The sequence below is a fragment of the Rutilus rutilus genome (assembly GCF_951802725.1).
Source record: "Rutilus rutilus genome assembly, chromosome: 21".
Classification (NCBI taxonomy): domain Eukaryota; kingdom Metazoa; phylum Chordata; class Actinopteri; order Cypriniformes; family Leuciscidae; genus Rutilus; species Rutilus rutilus.
The window spans coordinates 24,937,243-24,957,689 of record NC_140226.1 but is presented as its reverse complement, the minus strand read 5'-3'; the positions used below and the strand labels follow the sequence as shown (position 1 = coordinate 24,957,689).

At 37.4% G+C, this 20,447-nt stretch overlaps 1 protein-coding gene across 1 annotated transcript in view; it reads right to left on the bottom strand.

Annotated features, from left to right (window-relative positions):
• The window catches only part of adam12b (ADAM metallopeptidase domain 12b), a 90,665-nt gene that overhangs the window by 20,531 nt on the left and 49,687 nt on the right, over positions 1–20,447 (bottom strand). Inside the window, 3 exon segments of the mRNA XM_084394329.1 lie at positions 683–860; positions 13,792–13,940; positions 20,108–20,192. Of these exon segments, the coding sequence (XP_084250455.1) occupies positions 683–860; positions 13,792–13,940; positions 20,108–20,192 (412 nt within the window).

Here is a 20,447-nt window from a genome sequence, read left to right as displayed (position 1 = left end):
TCATTTTTGAAGGCTCCAGTTCCATTACTACATGATATTTAGGGGGCATTTTAGCATTTATTTATAGGACAGTGGAGACAGACAGGAAGAGGGAGAGAGAGATGGAACTGGATCAGGCTGCACAGATGACGCAGTCTGGACTCAAACCACGGCCCTAAGCTCTTTTATGTCACAAACACATGTAACCCACTGCACCATGGCTCAGAGAGGAACAACATTTATTTGACCAGGTCAGAATTGTGTCTATATCATGATATGAAAACAGTTTGCAGTTTTTCAGTGCAGTAATGATACAAAAGTAAATGGAATTTCACACTAGGAATAATTTCAAAGACACACTGAGGTAACTGTAATACGATTAGCAACATGGCAGTCACTTTTGTACTTCATTTGTATGTTCAGTAATTATAGTGCATAGTGATATATGTATCCTATTATATATTTATAAAAATTTAGCATGTTTCCCCACATGAGAATGTGTTGTTTCTGAATAGGTGTCAATTCAGGCACAGGTTGTGATAACAACATGAAGTCAGAGTGAAAGCCAGTGTTTGGAATGTGAATATTAAACCGACCAAATCAAATCCCAAACATCACCAAAGACTAGATATGGAACTAGTTCAGATCTGGTCTGCTTTGTTGTGACGCACAAAGGTCTTTGATGTGTATGAGTCTTTCATACCTCCGGCTCTCCACAGTCACACTCCTCTCCTTCTTCAATGTATCCGTTGCCGCATTTCTGTCCCCCGTAGAGCATTTTGACTTCAGGCATATTATACAAACACATGCCCACTCCCTTCTCCAGACTAGCCACCAGATCCTTCTTACTACACGTACTGAACACCGTGGGGAACGGGTACCTGTCCACAAAGAGAGACGTAAAAGGAAAAATACAATTTAAACATATTTTATATAGAATTTAGGCTTCTTAATTAGTTTAACCAACAAGACTTCCTTGGTCTTCAACTCTCATCTGAAAAATCATGCTGGTCAATTAGCTTTACCAAATTAGTTTTGCTGGTTAACAGCATGCACTGTGTAAAAAATTATTGTGATCAGTTTTTGGAAGTGAAAAAGAATAAGTCATTTGCAGAATTCCTGTGTGACACTTCACTTTTTATGTATTTTCATTGAAATAACTATATTTCCTCTTATTGTTTTCTAATCAGTTATGTTCATTAGGGTTTTATGTTACATCTAATGTTGCTAAATTAATGTTTATTGCATTTTTTAATGTTATGTGTGTTACCATGATGGTGTTTAGTATTAGTGTGAATGACACTGTGCACCTTCTACAGGATTTACCTTATCAGCTTGTGGAAAAGCTGCTTGTGATGAGCTTTGATTCATCATGTGACTCTCATCACCACCTGTTTTTGGTGGTTGTGTATTACAAAGGTACAAAACAGATATTAGTATAGGTTAGTATATATACATAATATCAGTTAAAGGGATAGTTCACCCAAAAAACTCACTCTCATGTTGTTCCAAACCTGTATGAGTTTCTTCTGTTGAGCACAAAAGAATATATTTTAAAGAATGTTGGTATTCAAACAGTTGATGGGCCCTATTAACTTCCATAGTACTTTTCAATGGCTACCGTTAACTGTTTTTACAACAAACATTCTTTAAAATATCTTCTTTTGTGTTCAACAGAAGAAATAAACAACTTTTTTTGGTGAACTACCCTTTAATGAAATTCTTTTTTTCCCCTTGTAGATTAAGTTAAATTTGTAAAACCACAGCTGCCAGTTTTTTAGGTCCACTGGTCCACCAGCATAACCCAGTCTGGACCAGAAATTCATCCAAGTGTAAGTGATGAAACTTTTCAGCAATAATTAAAAAAAGCTTTCTAAGCCAATATGTCTAGCCAAACCATGCAGCCACTTTTAAAGTAACGAGAAACGAGAGAAAAAGAGACCAAACAAATGGAGTAAAACGGTACACAATCTCAACGACCCAACCAAGCATATCAATTTGCAAGTATTCAAATTCCCAAAGTCATTAATGGCATTATTTCTAGAAGCGCAAAAATGACAACAAAACAAAGCGAATTAGCATATGACCTTCCGCTGTGGCATTCATGCCCGAGTCCTCTACGTGATAGAACACTAAGCCAGCTGAGCATAAGCCCATATGGTACATTTCATGTTAATTCAGCACTACCGATACATGATTATAAACAAACCAGCGCCGGGCCCGACCTCAGCCTGACCGCAGTCACAGTAGCGGCCACGGACACAAAGACTGGGTTCTTTCAGTTGAAGCAGAGCAGCGGACGATCATATGAAAGCCTCGGTCTAGGGAGGCTGCCTCAGGCAAGGAACGAGACGAGCTGAGATATCTGAGAGGAGAGCAAATGAAGCAAATTTATGTCTGGGCTCTGCTCACTGGAGAGTAATGCAGAAGATCCTTCATGGTCTGTTGCTAGTATCTTCAGTTCACTGGCTCACCCCAACAAACAAGCGGAACAACAAAGTGCGTATTTGCTATGCGCTCATAAATATGCGAAACGCTAAATAAATGGATGTCCTTGAATTTGTGTGTTTTCGAAAAGCGAGAGTGGCTCTTCCTGCAGATTAATAGTGTGCATGCACATGAAGAAGGGATTAAAACATTAATAATCATAAGGTTAATGGGTGTAACACTTCTGCGCTGAAAAATTATAGCAGATGGTTACATTCATTAAATACAGCATGGCATGTAGCATATGTTTTTTTAAACAGACTAAAATTATACTAAATAAATAAATTATATTTTTAAAAAGTGTGAAATTTCCAGTTTATACCTGTAAATAAAAAATAAGTTGCAATAGGATTCTCCAATATTTTAAATGTCATTAAAAAAAGATTCATGTGTGTGCAAATACTTAAAAGAATGGTCATGGTGTTAAATAAAGGGGAAAATATTATTTTGTCAAATGTAAGCAAATTTGAGACACTGACAATGTTAAATTCTCAGTAAAATAAAAAGGTGAAAACACAACATTCTCAAATCATGCTAGATAACATGATAAAAGATTACAAATATATGCACCCTTTCCGACTTTTCACTCAAATCGTTATTCAGATTATGTGATTTGTAATGACTAACCTTCTAACCAGGTATGCAAGAATTTGTTTGGCCTCAAAAACACTGCGTGGGCAAATTTTCAAGTAACCAGTATTGTGCTTTTAGTAGGAAGAAGAATTGAGCAAACAACTAACTGATCAATTACGATTTGAGCTGCACTTTTAACTAGAGTGTCTTGCTTTGCTGAAAAAACCTGGATTTGCATGCTGGACCAGAGTGGTTTATGCTGGTTTGGTGCTGGTGGACCAGTAAAACTTAACCAGATAAAACAGATAAAGCATGGTCTTGAAGATGAAGCTGGTTGGCCAAGGATTTCTAGCTGTTTAAGCTATTAAGCAGGCTTATAGGGACATCCAAAGCATAACATGCTGCAAAAAGTACTCATACTGTTATATTCAGCAGAGCAGCATCCCTATACCAAGCTGTTTAGTGATGAATAATATTTCCCGGCTAACACAACAATAGTTCATCCACATCAAAAAATGGTTTGAAAACAGACGGGTGCAGCCACACGCATGTCACATCAATCTCACTTTCATGCACCTTTGACTGAGAGCCTTTGAAGAGTTTGCAGATGAACTCTCGCGCTTTTAACATCTCTGTTTTACCCGCCCATCGTCTGTCCACCGGGACAGATTGTTTCCCAGCCACCCGTGCTCATCAAAGACAACCTCAGCGCTCACCTTTAGCGAGCAAACACAGGAACACAGGCCTGAATCAAACATCCATGACTCAGACAAGAAGCGATTCTGTCATCGGTGCCAGTAAAGCAAAATAAACTGCAGATGAAAGAGAGGAAAATGGGAGAAAAGGATAGAGGGAGGTGTGGTGTGGGGAAGAGAAAATGTTTGCTAGAAACATCTGTGCTCCCTGGGGGTAAGTGACCGCTTTTTTGGGGTTTTGTGGTGGGAGCCAAGCGCATGGAGGTAGGACGGATGACCGGCCGGACTCCTGCAAGGGGTTTTCTGGGTCTGTCCTCATACTTTACCCTGTGTCCTCAATGCACCCTGCCCAATAACACAACACCCCGGACTAAAATGTATTTCTCAGAGGTGCTTTCATAGTTCCAGTATCTCAGATGAGTTTTATTTAACTTTAAAATTCCTTAGACACAAAAGAGACAACTGATGACATAAAATGAACGGGGATAGCATAGCTAATGTGGAAATGTTTGAATTCGTAATTAAATCTCTGACTTCTGAAATTTTCTGACTTCTGATACTTTGGTATCTTGCCAAATCTGATTGATTGTTTAATATAAGGTGGAGAAAATCTGCAGGAGAATAATTCCTTCCTTCCTTACTTCAATATATGATAAGAATATAATCTGCAGGAGAATTGATAAAGGGTATTCATTAATTCAAAAAAAGATAGATAGGAAAGAGAATAAATAATTTACCTTATGTATTTCCCTGTAGACTTAGAGACAATCTGCAGGGATATAAATAAATGTTACTCATTCATTCATTCATTCCCCTGCAGTTTTTCCTCCATTTTATATTATGTTAAAATATTATTAATCACATGACTTTCAATGAGTCTTTAGAAACCAGAATTAAAGATGAAACACTAATAATATCATAATATCCTTTAATGAATGTCTTAAAAATGACTGTGTTTAACATATGTAATTGATAACCCCTTCAGACCCTTGGGTGTACTTGGACCCCAGTTTGAAAACCTCTGGTCAAGGACAAGCAATCAAGATATTGAAGTGCCCCAATTATGCTTTTTCGAATATTACATTTCATGCAGTGTGTAATGTAGCTCTTTGTGAATGTAAACAGTCTGCAAAGTTTTAAAGATCAAAGTGCACGATAAATGGAGTTATTGTTCAATTCAATTCAATTCAAAATTTTTTGTATAGCACTTTTCACATATTGTTTCAAAGCAGCTTTACAGAAAGTGCATTTCAGAAATGTACATATAAAAATAAAGTTAGTTAATCATGTATTAATTTAGGGCATAACATCGCTGGCGTTGAGTCGTCTCTTCACAGGCGTCGAGTCGTCTCTTCACAGGCGAAGTCTCTTCATATTGTCTCCCAAAAGAAATAAATCCGTCTATGAATTGCCGAAACGAGTCGTCAGCAATTCCAGTCTGACTTCCGTGACATTCATACGTAACAGTGTAACACATTTACATAATGCCTGTCTATGGTCATCATTGGCTGCCCGAGAACGACGTCTTACTTTGACCCGCCCTCAAACACTTTAGCTGGTTTGTGTTGTCTACATCATGTCGAAAAGATGCTGTTTTCTGCGTTGTGAAAGCAAATTCTATTCGTTAACCATATCTGTAATAAGTCCCTACTAAAGATAGTATGCGATTTCGGACGCAGCCTGAATCTTCGAACTGCTTCTAATGAATCATTTCAGACTCTTTGAGAAATTAGGTGATATTAAATGTATATTATGAGAAAATGAAAGTGTTTTTGACCTCGGATGCATGTAAATCTGTTGTGGAGTCTCAAAACAAAATAGCATAATTGGGGCACTTTAAGATATCTCATTTTGACTTTTCTCACCTAGGACATACCCATGCAAACACATCATAATTCAGCCACAAAAGAAACAGACAGAACTCTGTTGACACTCCAGCATGTTCTCAAACAGACAAATCAATACCATCAGCTTAGTGACAATAAAACAGAAACAAGCAATTTAGCCCCAAAACACTGATTTGCAACAAGCCTGGTCTTCTGCAAATCTCACAGATGCCAGCAGTGTGGCAGTAAGCTGGGGCACAATCAAGCACATGTGAGTTTTAATGCCGTCTTTAAAGGGATTACAGTTGAAAGAGACCAATCAGTAGGGGCGTCTGGAAGTAAAAGTCATGACATTTGCAAATGGAAGCGACACATGCTGTATCTTAAACATTTTAAGAAAAAGCTAATGATCCAAAAATGACATTTAAGTGGCGCTGTAGTTTGTGCAATGAGCCGTTTGAAGCAGCGAAGGCTAGAATAGTAATGTGACAGAGGAAAGGATTTTGGTTTAAAAAGGGATTGGCACTGGAGATGGAGAGCTTTGAATGGCGGTGGGTAAGCTGGCAGAGTTTGGCATCAGGTCAAGTGGGTTAAGCGGACTTGGCGTGGTGAAGAATTGTGCAAGCAAAAGCCAGATTGGTTTGTATTGCCTGGCATGCAGACATGGTTTGAGGCACATATAAGCATGAGTGCGAGATGTGTGTGCCAGTCCACTCTCAAAGTGCTGCGGGATTAGACAGACCACAGATATTGCCAAGCATAAAAACACACGCAAACATACGTAGCTTGCATATTTACAGAGTTAAAGGTACACCGTGTAGGAATTTCTCCCATCTAGCGGTGAAATTGTATTTTGCATTCAAACGAATAGTGCTCTCTAGCGCTTCGCTTTTTCAAATGCGTGTTGCAACTACGGTAGCCGTTATGTACCAAGAAGCTATGACAACATGTCTTCCAATATGAGGGTGATGAGGTTCGTTATTTCGCTTTTTTGGCGACGAGGATTCCTATTCCTGTGGCTCGGCATAAGTATGATCCTGCATTATGAAGTACCGTGCAGTGCAGCCTTTCAAATTTGCCGGGGCAGTGACAAGCGCCTCTCCTTGTCCGTTTCAGCTGGTTTCAGTCACGTGACGCTGACTCTGAACGAAAACGCGTTGTGGAAACGCGTTGAGGTAGGCTAGTGCTTTTTGTCTCTCTCTGCTATTATAGTTTTTCAAAATGGTGGAACGACATGGAAGCCTCCTTGGACTTACCCATCCAATGTAAATAAAGATAAGAAATTCTTCGCTTACGAGGATAAGTCAGATCATTGGCAGAGGTAATTTTATACCAATGAGGACATATTTATGAATAAAGACATTGATTTTAGCTAATAAAATACTTAAAAAACTACACAGTGTACCTTTAAGTGTGCGAGTGCACTTAAACCTTCACAACTTTTGTGATTGCCAAACGATTCGCTCTGTTCCCTGCAACACCTAAAGCCCTCCTTATAGATTCAAATTCGAGCAAACAACAAATCCTTCCTGCTCGAACTTCGCTTTACTTCTTTACCCCAGTAAATCACAGCCGCAGACACGCAAAAATCCACAGAAAACTCCTGCAGTCTACCCTGTCAAAGCCTCTTTTCTCAACTCAAATATCTGCTTGCATCTGAAAGTTTAACTGCTATCATTAAGCATCTGCTTTATAATTCCCGCTAAGTGAAACCACATCTTTTCCAAGACTATTGAGCACAACAATGAACCCAGATGTTGATTACGGTGTAAATTATTCTGAAATTACACGCCTGCTGTCCTCGCCAAAACGAGCGTGCTTAAACATTTTGATATATTTATGAAACAGTGCAATGTTGAAGTGTTTGCAGAAAACCAATAACTCTAATCATCTCACTTGTGTTGTTGGCACCTCTGATCTGAGGCCAGTGCACCTGCTGTGTTTTAGAGATCTTTAAATTTCTGGGCAGGAGTTAGATAAGACCCAACGCAAGCCAGCTACAACGCTGAGAGTTATGTTAAAAAAAGTCAATTAAAAAATGAAATTAAAAGCAAAACAGCAGGCTGATGTATGCTGGTCAGAGCTAGTTGAGCTGGTGAAACCTTATGTATTAAAAGGGATAGTTCACCCAGAAACAAAAATTCTGTCATCATGTTTACTCGCCCTCATGTCGTTCCAAACCCGTATTCCAAACCCGTACCTTCTTTCTTCCATGGAACACAAAAGGAGGCGTTCCGAGTTCTCTTTCACGCAATTACAGTAAATTGCTTTAGACTTTGGCTTTCAAGCTTCAAAAAACAAACAACAAAAACACCATTGTAGTTTCACAAAAGTAGTCTGATGCTATATCCCATACACAAAAGAAATATATTTGAAATATATTTTCAGTATATATTTAGGAATATATGCAAATATTTGAAATTGGCCCAATAAATATATTTCACACTTAACATCATATATTTTTGTTATATTTCAGAATATATTTCAATGTATTTGGAATATATGCCACATATATTTTGACACTTTTGGGGACCCATACAGAAAAAAATACATTGAAATGATACATATACATGAAATATATTCTGAAATATAACAAAAATATATGATGTTAAGTGTGAAATATATTTATTGGGCCAATTTCAAATATTTGCATATATTCCAAAATATATACTGAAAATATATTTCAAATATATTTATTTTGTGTATTGGATTCTACACTACATATAAGTCTTCTGAAGCCATACAATAGGAACAGGCCAAAATGTATTTGATATCCACCTTAGTTCTCCTGAAAAACGGTCTTCAAAAATGTTCCTTTTATGCTCTGCTGAAGAAAGAAATTCTTGTGTTTGGATGGTGATTAAATTATGACATTTTAAATGTTTGGGTGAACTAGCCCATTAAAAACCATTTTGAGGACACCAACACACAACATACTGGTGATGACCAACTTAAAATATAGAACCTGGCTTTGTACTTAAGGTGCACTTGAGTCCATCTAGGCACGAGTGTCTCACTTGTTGTTTTTTCATTGAGGATGTTCACACACACAGAAACACACCAGTGAGTATTATTTCAGCTGAGCTGTTTCCCCAAGCGTTCCTCTGGTCATTGTTAGTGTAAATCTTTCTACAGTACGTCACAGAATTCCAAACATGTTCAAATTTCACTTTGGGAGATATCAGAACAGCTTAGCTCTCGGTCAAACCATGACGACATCTGATATCATAATACACACACCCATGCATGACAATTTGTTAAAAGAAAACACAAGTTGGAAAAACCTACATCTCCAGAAACTTACCTATACATACAATTACTACAGTTTCCAGCTGAAATGAACACTATGGCAGTAAAACACCAACTTCTACTATTCCTGTTCACACAAAATATGATTACAGGGTGGATTATTGATTTAAAAACTTACTGGCATGGAAATAAGTTATGAAAACAAAACACACCATAGTGCATGATTTGTAAACTAACTGCAAACTTTTCAACATCTGCATCACATAATTAGCTTCATATGCGTGGATTTCTGATGTAGTAAAGTTGTTCACTTGCGGAGGTCTCGGTTAAAAGTCATGATAAAATAGCTCAAAGACTAGAAGCAAGCTTAAATGGCATGGTTGCTTCAGCAAATGCTTTTTTATCTCACATTTACCTTTTGTTAACATCGGTGACACCACAGGCAAGCTTTTCAAATTAGCCTGCGTTGAATCCATTACTTTTAAATTATATTTAAAAACATTATCATTCTTTTTGCACACATAGGCTACTTTATACACACACACACAGTAGTCATCTGAATTAACCTGCCCGGACTGTTTCTAAGTGGTGAGCTGCAATTCAAAGTCATTTGTACCTAGACTTTTTTTCGAAACCCCATTCTGAGTTTGACCTATTAGAGCTGTTATGTTATCAGCGATTGGTGGGGAATGAGAAAATTAATGTCTGTTTAATCAGCCTCCTCCGGCGACGCAAACTGATACGAAGTCGGGCTCTATTGTGCTGCCTGTCATTTAGAAGATAACACTGCCGCTTGGGATTCGGTGTGCGGCCACCACAATAAAAGGTGAAACCGTTACCCATTAAGCGATAGCATCTTTCCAAAAGGCCATCTGACATGCTTGATATTATGGCTAAACGTTCTTCTCTCATTTGCTCTGTAGTGAAGATACAGGCCGAGATTGTGTGAGGTAAGCACTGTCTAAAGAAGTCGAATCACAATGTTTAACACACTGCTGATAGCCTCCTACCTCAAGCTAAGATATATGCCGTGTTTGTTCTTTGGTGCCTTTGTAGAGTAAGTTAGTCCACCTTGGTAACGTCCCTGACAGCCATTTCCAGTTCCTGTCTAACTGAATGGGGAAACACAATAACAAAAGTTTTACTTTATAGGAATTTATTCATTGCAAAGAAGGAGATTAGCTCTTTAAACTAAAACTTGACTCGCTTTTCTTACAGCCGCCATATTCATCATTCAGCATTGCAATTTCCTCCATTCATTTTCAAACTAGTGCCTTATTTCTTCCTTGTTTGGCACGCATGCTGGCTATTGTATTTGGCTGAAAAACATTAAGAAGCCGACAATAACTTCCTGTTTATGCTTCAGCATGAATTGAAGCAGGTCTACGGTAGTTCTTAATTTCTATTTTTGTCCCTCCATCTTTCTTTGTTTTGTCTGTTTGTCATGTCTGTCAGACCATCTTATTCAGTCTCATTTGCAATTGTCTTTCTGGTGAGTTTCCAGCTCTGAATCTCCCAGACTGTATGTTATTGTTCGTTCGACGCTGCAGCTAGGACACTGGGGCTGAGAGCTCACAAAAACTGTCAAAAAGAGAGAGAGAGAGAGAGAGAGAGAGAAACGCTGCATGCATGATCATGAATTTCTCATGTTTGAACTTTAAAATAGATCCTTGCAGAGTTAGATCAGCGCAACAAATCCAGAAACAGCAGGAAAAGGGTTTTGAGGAACTGAATAAATCAGAGCCAGAATGCGTGCTTTGTTAAGGCCAACTTACAGAAGGTTTATTTAGCCAGTGAAAACAGGATTGAGACAAAGGATCAAACACATGGAAAAAATTAAAACTGAGAAAGTATTTTATTTATTTATCTGAATCGGTGTGCGTCTGAAAATAATCGTTTTCTTTAAAATGATCTAATCCTTAAAATAGACCTTTAAGCAAATTTAGATTTTTTGTTTCCACATAATATATCTTAAATTAAGTTTGAGGTTAATAGTTTTTAAACTACTATATTAAGTCTTTTTAAGCATAAACTAAATGTACATTTATGCATTTAGTATAAATTCAGTGAGAATTATTTTTAAAACAAGAAAACATTAACTTTGCCAATGGGATCAAATATATTAAGCTAATTAACCAATACATACTGGTCAAAAAATTTGAGGTCAGTAAAAAAAAAACTCTTATGTCTACTTAAGGTTGCATTTATTTGATCAAAAATACAGTAAAACAGTAATATTGTGAAATATTTGAAAATTTTAAATAACTGTTTTCTATTTTAAAAATGTCATTTATTCCTGTGATGGCAAATGAGCCATTACTCCAGCCTTCAGTGTCACATGATCCTTCAGCAATCATTCTTATATATGCATTTATTTGAATTAGAAGTATTTTGAACATTATAAATATCTTTACTTTTGATCAAAATAATTTTATGAACAAATGCATGTGTGTTTTGTGTCTTTGTGTGTCCGTGAGTATGGGCCTGTAGGGTTGAATAAACTAAGGAAGCCTGTGTTTCTCCCATGGGAAGTAAAAAATAGGCCAGCATTTTCCTGACTCTGCAATAGTACACAGCTTCTCTGATACAACAAAATCATGTGAACTGCCACTAAAACAATACCAGTCCAAGCTGTGGAGGCACTGGTACAGCTGTCTTTTTTAATTGTTGTTTCTTTTAATTTTGTGTGTGTGTCCTGTATCTATATTGGGCCACGAGTCCAGAATAAAGTTGAATTGAAATTGACATGACACTACATGAACCTAGAAAAAGTGGACGCCAAACTCTAAACCGTGACCTCAAAACCCTGAATGACGCTGCACTGAACGATATGTGAGGGGTTATTTTGAAAGGTGGGGACAAGCTTTGGCACTCCAGCGTTCTTTTAAAAGCACCTTCTTTTTACAGAAACGCCACGTCTTTTTAAGTATTCATCCATTACGCTGCTGAAGAATTTGGAGCTATGAATATTTAAAGTAAAAAAAGTAAAAATGATGTCAACCTCTCCTCGTAACCTGCAGCTAAAATAGACGACAAAAACCACCTCTCGTGAATCCCTCCCTCCCCTGAGGTAGCTTTAAAAAGCCCAGAGAGGTTTCTTCACAACATGTTGTCTTGTTGTCATATGAACACATAATGGGAGAATAGGGTTGTGCTGTTTGTTATGGCCGTGATCCAGGGTCGAGCAGCGGTCCAACAAAAATATCCCCACTATGAGATAAGACATGCACAGCAGAGAGATTGAAAAACAGTCACAGCTGAGAGCGGACAGATCATTTCTAGTGACTGACATGCAATATTTCAGAAACAGCAAACTGCAACTTACTTTAGACCGAAGGCTGAAAAAAGCTAGGCATGAGTGCCATAAGTCTAATCCTGGAATATCTCAAAAACACTAGAAGTTAATGTGTGTCTCGCACACCAAGAACATTGCATTTTAAGACTGAAAAAGATAAAAAATAGTTTTAAAATGTAATGATTGTGTATTATTTTAAATTATTATTGTGTATTATTTTATTATTTCCCCATATTATACACTTCTGTTAAAAAAAGAGTTTTTAAAAAGTGACAGTAGAGATATTTATAATGTTACAAAATATTTGTATGTAAAACGAATACTGTTTCTATTCATCAAAGAATCCTGAAAAATTGTATCATGGTTTCTGTTCAACTGTTTTCAACATTTATAATAATAAGAAAATGTTTCTTGAGCATTAAATCAGCATATTAGAATGATTTCTGAAGGATCATGTGACACTAAAGACAGGAGTAAATTCAGATTTGCCATCACAGGAAGAAATTACATTTTAAAAATATATTGAAATCAAAAACAGTTACTTTAAATACTGATATTTCACATTTTGACTGTTTTTACAGTATTTGTGACAAACATCTTACAGACCGCAATTTTTTTTGAACGGTAGTGTACAGTACAAAGTGTAACAACGCATACGAGTGGAGAATGAACCAGTTTAATTATACCTAAAGGTTTTACTGGTTAGCATGGTCCCCCTTGCTGGTAGATGCGAGACATAATAAATATTTGTTAAAATAAAATAAAAAAAGTTGTTTTGTATAGTAAAATTAAATTAAATTTTTCAATACAGTGAAAAAAAAGTGTGAAAAGGACTTTAATGTCACATCTCACTCGTTGCCATCAGCCAATCAGTGTTGTCCTGCTGTCATTGCCATTGCCCTGTCATTCCAAATTGATTAGTCACATGACATGTATGTCTCAAGTGATTGGCTCGAAACAACCTGGCCACAGAATTGAGCACACAAGGATGGCAGATTTCACATTCGGTCCATTCCAGTACTCCAGTACTACATCTAAAGACCCCATCCCAACTGACTCTCTGGTCCATCGTCTGATAAGGCAAACTGCTGTAAGTGTAAGGAGAGAAATTTCCCGTGAGCCAGCTTCACCTTATCAACCTGGTGTTTACCCATGTTCGAGACCAGTCACATGCGGAAAACCATTACCGGCAAGCGTGTTATCACGAGAAGCCAGACGACGACTGAATGTCTGAAATCCAGAAATGAATGTCTAGACAAAGCAAGCCTTCCACCTATCTACAAGTTTTTGAGTTTCAATCCGAGACAAGCCTCACATCAGTGATGATGTATGGGCATTTAGTGCAAATTCGTCACTGAGACACGGCTAATTAACCCCTGGTCAATAAGATGCAGGTAAACGGCTGATTATTCTCTTGTGTACATGAATGATGAGAGCTTGATTTGCCCGTTCCCCAGATAATGGGGCTCGCTGGAGACTAATTGAGATGTAGAGTGATGCGTCTGCGGTGCATTTGTACATCACATCCAGACAGGTTACTCCACTCAGGAGTACAAGAGGAGATTATTAAGGATTTGTTAGATCTTGATCGGTTCAAACATTCCTATTTACTCACAGTGGTTTGTCAAGTAGCAAAACCTGCTTTGGATAACTCTGTATTCAACATGTTTCTTAAGCACATACTCACCCTGTAGAGGGGGTCATGATGCACCCGCCACGATCTACAGTCATCCTACAGCCGCATCCTCGCTCTGGTGTGTCGTGGTTCATTCCAAAGTTATGGCCCAACTCATGGGCCAAAGTCACAGCTGCTCCCAGTGGATTGTCCGAGTGATCCTATAGGAAACAACACAATGTCATAACATATCTCAAACCAGTTTGTGCTGTATTTATCTGTGTATTGTCTTGATGTATATTACTTTGCACATTGTAAACTGCCATTGAAAGAGAGGGGGGATCAAAATCAAAATAATGTTTGATTAATCTGACGGATGTCTCTTCTTAAAAATAAAAAATAAACTTAAGGTGCGGTAACAGTAGTGAAATTTCACAAGCAACAAAGGTTAATTGGCTATTATCAATAGTGTAGCAATAGTTTACTTTCAAACTAAGCGGCTTTCTGTTGGGTCAACGGGACGAATTCGCTTGACCAACTTGAACCCGTCGCGAAATCTGTGTGGGGAAATCTTTCGCTCTCACGCAAAATTCCAGATTGCATAGATTTCTATTGAAATGCATGGATTTTGGCCATAAAAAATAATGGGAAACCGAGGAATGAAGGAGGGATTGGAGTCATGTCTAGGGACCAGAATATAAGGACAACACGGAACACCCTAGAGACCACTCAGAACGTCTTAGCAACTGCAAAAATAAAATAAAGCTGTCAGATATGCACTTTTATAAAATACAAATGTGCTAGAAAAATGAACAGTGCCAAAGTTTAAAGTTCATGTTAATTCAATGCTTACTAGTGTACCACAGTAATAATGTTCAAATAATCTTCATGTCGGGTCTTTCTTCATACAAGACTGAAAAAAAAAAATGAAAAAAAAAAAAAACCCTGTAATAGCTGATTAATAATATATGGCATGTGAAAGGACCAGCAGACAGCTGTTATTAAATGTCTTGAAGGGCTGTAGAAGCTCCTGTGAATTTTTATGATTTCTCTTTCAAACTCACTCTTTTAAAATCTATTTCAACCTTGCCATAAAACACACATATAAGCATCACTGCTCTTATTCTCCTTCTTCTGTTCTTCTGCTCTCTTCATCATCTGTTCAAAGAGAACAAAGCAGAGCTTCAGCGCTATCCATTTCAGCTGAGGCGAAGAAAACCTCCCTGCTGCCTCACGAACGTGACCTGGTTACCAGCGAACCACCTCTTATAACCCAGAAACAGATTTTTTTTCCCACTTAGATTAGCTGCCATCTTTTCACACAACTATACCCTGACTGCCTTTTTTCCATTTCACTGTACATCAAAATGCCATTTCCCGCCTTGATTACAGGGCAAGGAACATGACAGGCTCATCTTAGCTTTCAGTGCCAACGGGTGATATTTCTTTGCCTCATTTCATTTATTCAAGATCTATAGGGTGCCACTGATGACCGTATATTTTGAGTATGACTGACTTGCCCCTCTCTGAGCATAATTGCAGACTAATACAGTGGTTAATGCCGTGGGAAATCCAGACTTAACTATTCCAAGAAGCCACTACCAAGCTGCCACATTGAGAACGTGGTGCCTTTATAGTGGTAACAGCCATATTTAAGTGCTCTTGTGCTTCTGTCAAGTTAGTTCCAGATTTTGTAGGGTATCTCCTATCAAAGAAATCCCCAACTTTTGGATTCCTAAAATCATGAAAGAAGTGCCCATTATGGTTTGTGCAAAGGTCATATTGTTTCACTCAAATCTTCTTAGACAATTTGTGAGTTAACACACAGGATTTTGAAAACCTTTTAAGCTGATCAGTCTTATAACATGGTACACGATAGTTTCATTCACTGCAGGATTCATTTTTAGTCTCTGTTTGCCATATGTTAGTGCATGGGGGAGTGACGCACATATGAAAACAAGACTCTGAAACCACAGAAATACATCAGTCAGTGTACAGTGTATCTTTTCCTAAATCAAACCTCTTTTCTTCTTCTTTTTCATGTCCCCTCTGTCTCTCTCGTTCTCTTTCTCTCTTTAATGGATAAGTTGATTTTATGAAGTAACTTGAAGGAATACTCTTCCAAAAAATGAAAATTCTGTCATCATTTACTCACCCTCATGCCATAGAACACAAACAGAGAAATTTGGCAGAATGTTCATGCAGCTGGTTTTCATACAACTAAAGTAAAAAGTAATAAATGAACAGAAACGAAACTACAGAAATAGTCTATTTGTTCTACATGATGGTGCTTTACATGCAGCCCCTGGTGACCCTTTCACATTCATTGTATGGAAAAGGAACAACATCTTACCTAACATCTATTATTTTTTATTTTTTTTTGTGGCAGAAGAACACAGCAATGAAGGGTGATTAATTGATGACAGCATTTTCATCTTTGGGTGAACTGTCCCTTTAAGAACTTAATGGAAATCATTAATCATTCAGCACCAACATAGTTTGTAACTCAGACCTATGGCTAATGACTTCATCTCTGTGAGGCCCTGTTTAAGAGAGCCAGTTTGTTATAGTGGCATGGATGATAGATCTAGACTAATAAAAATGTAAATGTGTGTTATTTAGTCATACAGCAGCAAAGCAGCAATAAATGGCTGCATAGGTAGTTATGCACTGACTGACAGACAGCCTCTGGGTGGTTAAGAGAAAGTAGACTAAACTTGCATGACCTTATAAAGCTGAAATGCATATGGATTAATTAGACTAATTTTCACACTAAAGGTACGAAGTGCTAAAAGATCATGCACTACAAGAACATAAACAGCCTCTCTGTAGTTGCATTGCACCGTACATGTCAAAAGTTTGGAAACATTACACATTTTTTTAATGTTTTTGAAGAAGTCTCTTGCTCATCAAGGCTGCATTTATTTGATTTAAAAATACAGTAATATTGCAAAATATTATTACAAATTAAAAGAACTGTTTTCTGTTTGAATATATTTTGTAATGTATTTTTAAAAAGCTGTTATTAAAGAATTTAATAAATATAAATATTTTGTAACATTATAAATGTCTTTACTGTCACTTCAATTTAATGTATCTTTGATGAATAAAAGTATTATTGTCTCTCTTTTTTAATCTTACCACAAATGTTTGAATAGTATCATTGTTTCCACAAAAATGTTAAGCAGCAAAAAAACTTTTTCAACACTGATAATAATAACAAATTTTTCTTGAACATCAAATCAAATTTCTGAAGGATCAATTCAGCTTTGATCACAGGAATAAATTAATATCTATCCACATAGAAAACAGTTCTTTTAAATTATAATAATATTTCACAATATTACTGTTTAGCTTTAATTTTGGTGAAATAAAAGCAGCCTTGTTTAGCATAAGAAACTTCTTTAAAAATATATATATATATAAAAAATGTAATGTATCCAAACTTTTGATAGGTCCTGTACATTCTTTCAAAATCCATTAAAGGGATAGTTCACCCAAAAATGAAAATTAGCCCATGATTTACTCACCCTCAAGTCATATGACATTCTTATTTCAGATGAATACAATCGGAGTTATATTAAAAAATGACCTGGCTTTTCCAAGCTTTTTAATGGCAGTGAATGGTTGTGTAAAAGTGCATCCATCCATCATAAAAGTGCTCCAAACGGCTCCGGGGGTTACAAAGTAAAACTTTAGCTTCCGTCCAAACGGCCATACGCAGTCTACTTACACCTAAAGCACAACTTGCGCAAATTGGGACATCAAAGTAGCGTAGTGTGTCATGGCGTAGTGTAAATATCAGCAGTATGTCGCATTACTCGCATAAGTTGCGCTGTAGACTATAGTGGAATCTGTATGTTCGTTTGCCCGGAAGCTAGTTATTTTACTTAAATATTAAATATTTTACTTGTTAAATATTGATATTTTTCTTACACAAACGCATCACTTCGCTTCAGAAGGCCTTTATTAACCCCCCAGAGACGTGTGGATTACTTTTATGATGGATGGATGCACTTTTATGGACTTCAAAACAGAAACGGCCATTCACTGCCATTATAAAGCTTGGAAGAGCCAGGTCATTTAACTCCGATTATATTCGTCTGAAAGAAGAATGTCATATACACCGAGTATGACTTGAGGGTGAGTAAATCATGGGCTAATTTTCATTTTTGGGTGAACTATCCCTTTAAAGGGGTCATATAATGGTACATGCACTTTTACAAGTTGATTGCACTGAAATGTCTGTTGGCAGTGCCTGTACACAACCATCCTATCATGATAAAAATCCATCCAGTGGTTTTGTTTTAATCTCCTTATATGTTTGACCATCTCTGAAATCAAGCCGTTCGATATTGTGACGTCATAAGATCGTACGCCCCTCCCGCTATTGTGATTGACAGCCGTGTTTCAACACAAGACCCGCCCTGAGCAAGCTGTGACAGCCGTCATCATAGTAGTCCGCCATTGTTGATATGCTGGAGTAGAATGGCGTCTAAGCGATTGTGGTGTTCTGTTCTTAGATGTAATAAGGAACACAGCAGTCATTTGGATGTTCCTAAATCCGAGCCGTTGAAGAAGCAGTGGCTGAGTTTTGTTTTTGAAGCGATATGCCCAAAGGATTGACGCGGGGATTCCCTCACGGGGATTCCCCACGATCGTCTGTGCTTTCATGTTTGCGCGAATCATTTCACACCAGACAGCTTCACAAACGAGAAAAAACGGATCGGTACCAACGTGTTCCTGCTGAACCTCCAGAAGATGTGAGTGTAATGTTTTATTAACCTTTATATTAGTATTTATATTAATCTTTGCGAAATTTGCAAACCTTGCTGCAGGCTTCACGATGAATGCGTCTAAGGTTTACACTCAGGGTACATTACGGCATGTTTTCTATGTACGACGTTCTCAATATAATTAATAATCCCACGTTTATAACGAATAACACGTGGTTATTGTGTTAGATACGGTCAGAGAATGTCTAATACGGTGTACCCACAGAACAGAGGGGCGGGGTGAGCAAAGCTCATTATCATTTAAAGACACATGCACTGAAACGGCGTGCTGAAAACAGAGCTGTTTTTGACCAGGTAAAATTAGTGTTTTCTTACAATACTAATGAGAATTTTTAATTAAAGTATATTACAAACTTTTAATTTAGACCCCAAAGAATCATATTAGCTTGTACAAAAATGGCATTATATGACCCCTTTAAGGCAGTGATAATGTGTTTAGCATAAAACACACCTAAAGAGCAGGAATGGGTTAAAAAAGATAGAGGGATTTAGTAGTCTTCTTTTGAGTCACTACACCTTTGCTTCCTCTATCTAACAGGCAGTCTAACCTGCCAAGGCAAAAACCATGAAAAAGTGAATGACTTAAGCTAAAAAAATAAAATAAAAAAAAAACGAGGTGGTGAAAACAGTAGTACTGATGACTGGTGGGTGCTGGGCAAACAACCAAGATCAGTGTCTATTGATCAGTTGAAAAATTCTGAAATTAAAAACAAACAAAATTTAATATATCTGGGCTGTGTGGGATACAACCTATACCATAAAGGAATGGTTCACCCTAAAATGAAACGAATGCGCCATTCTAAGAACATATGACTTTCTTTATGGAACACACAGACACACACACACACACACACACACACACACACACACACACACACACACAGACACAGACACACACACACACACACACACACACACACACACACACACACACACACACACACACACACACACACACACACACACACACACACACACACACCTAGAAAACCTACAGGATCATTGCAAGGAATGGGACTGAGGCTTTCAAGCCTCAAAAGTCCTTTAGCCTTTCACACCGAGAACGAAAACTATAAAGATCACTATAATGATCACTATTAGTGTCCACACCAGAGGACAATATCGTTCTGTTTATTTTCAGTTATGTCGTCTAGTGCTGTTAATGCTCAAGCTCTTTAAAGCAGGATGGATTCTGATTGGCTGTCAATGTTCTTATAGTTCATCGGCTGCAAAAGTCGTTCTGAAAGTGATTCCAACAGTAGTTTCTTTATACCGTTATCATTACAGTTATGGTGTGGTGCTATTCTTTTATATTTAGAACAATATATAGAACTAAATCTTTAGCATTATTATAGTTATCGTCTTTGGTTTGAACGGGCCTCTAGTCCCCATAGGAAAAAGTATGTACCAGGTTTTGAACGGTGTGAGGGTGAATGAATGGCATAATAACAGAATTTTAATTTTGGGGTGAACACTCCCTTTAAATTTCAATGGTTTTAAATCATGAAAGTTTAAAACAGCAGGGTGGTTGTGCAGCTCAGTGTGAATGTGCTAATTATGGGACACAGAGTGTGTAACGATTGATTTCTCACCATGACAATGCCTCCTGACTGCTCAGCGGTACACATACTCATGATGGGAGCCATGCCTATTGTGGTGCCCTGGAAGTACACCCCACTGCCATAAGAGAATAAAAATGAGATTAAATGTATAAGCCAATTAATAAGACTAAGACTAATACATAGGCTATGTTTAGAATAAGATTGTACCAAGCTATGACACTTGCTGAATTAAACATGCAGAGATATTGTAACAAATGTAGCATACTACTGTATGATAATGCTTTCTATTTTAGATAATAGCCTGACTTGGTTATGTATTGCTTCCCCAATAACCTGATTTGGGTATGCAGTTTTTTCAGGATTCTCTGAT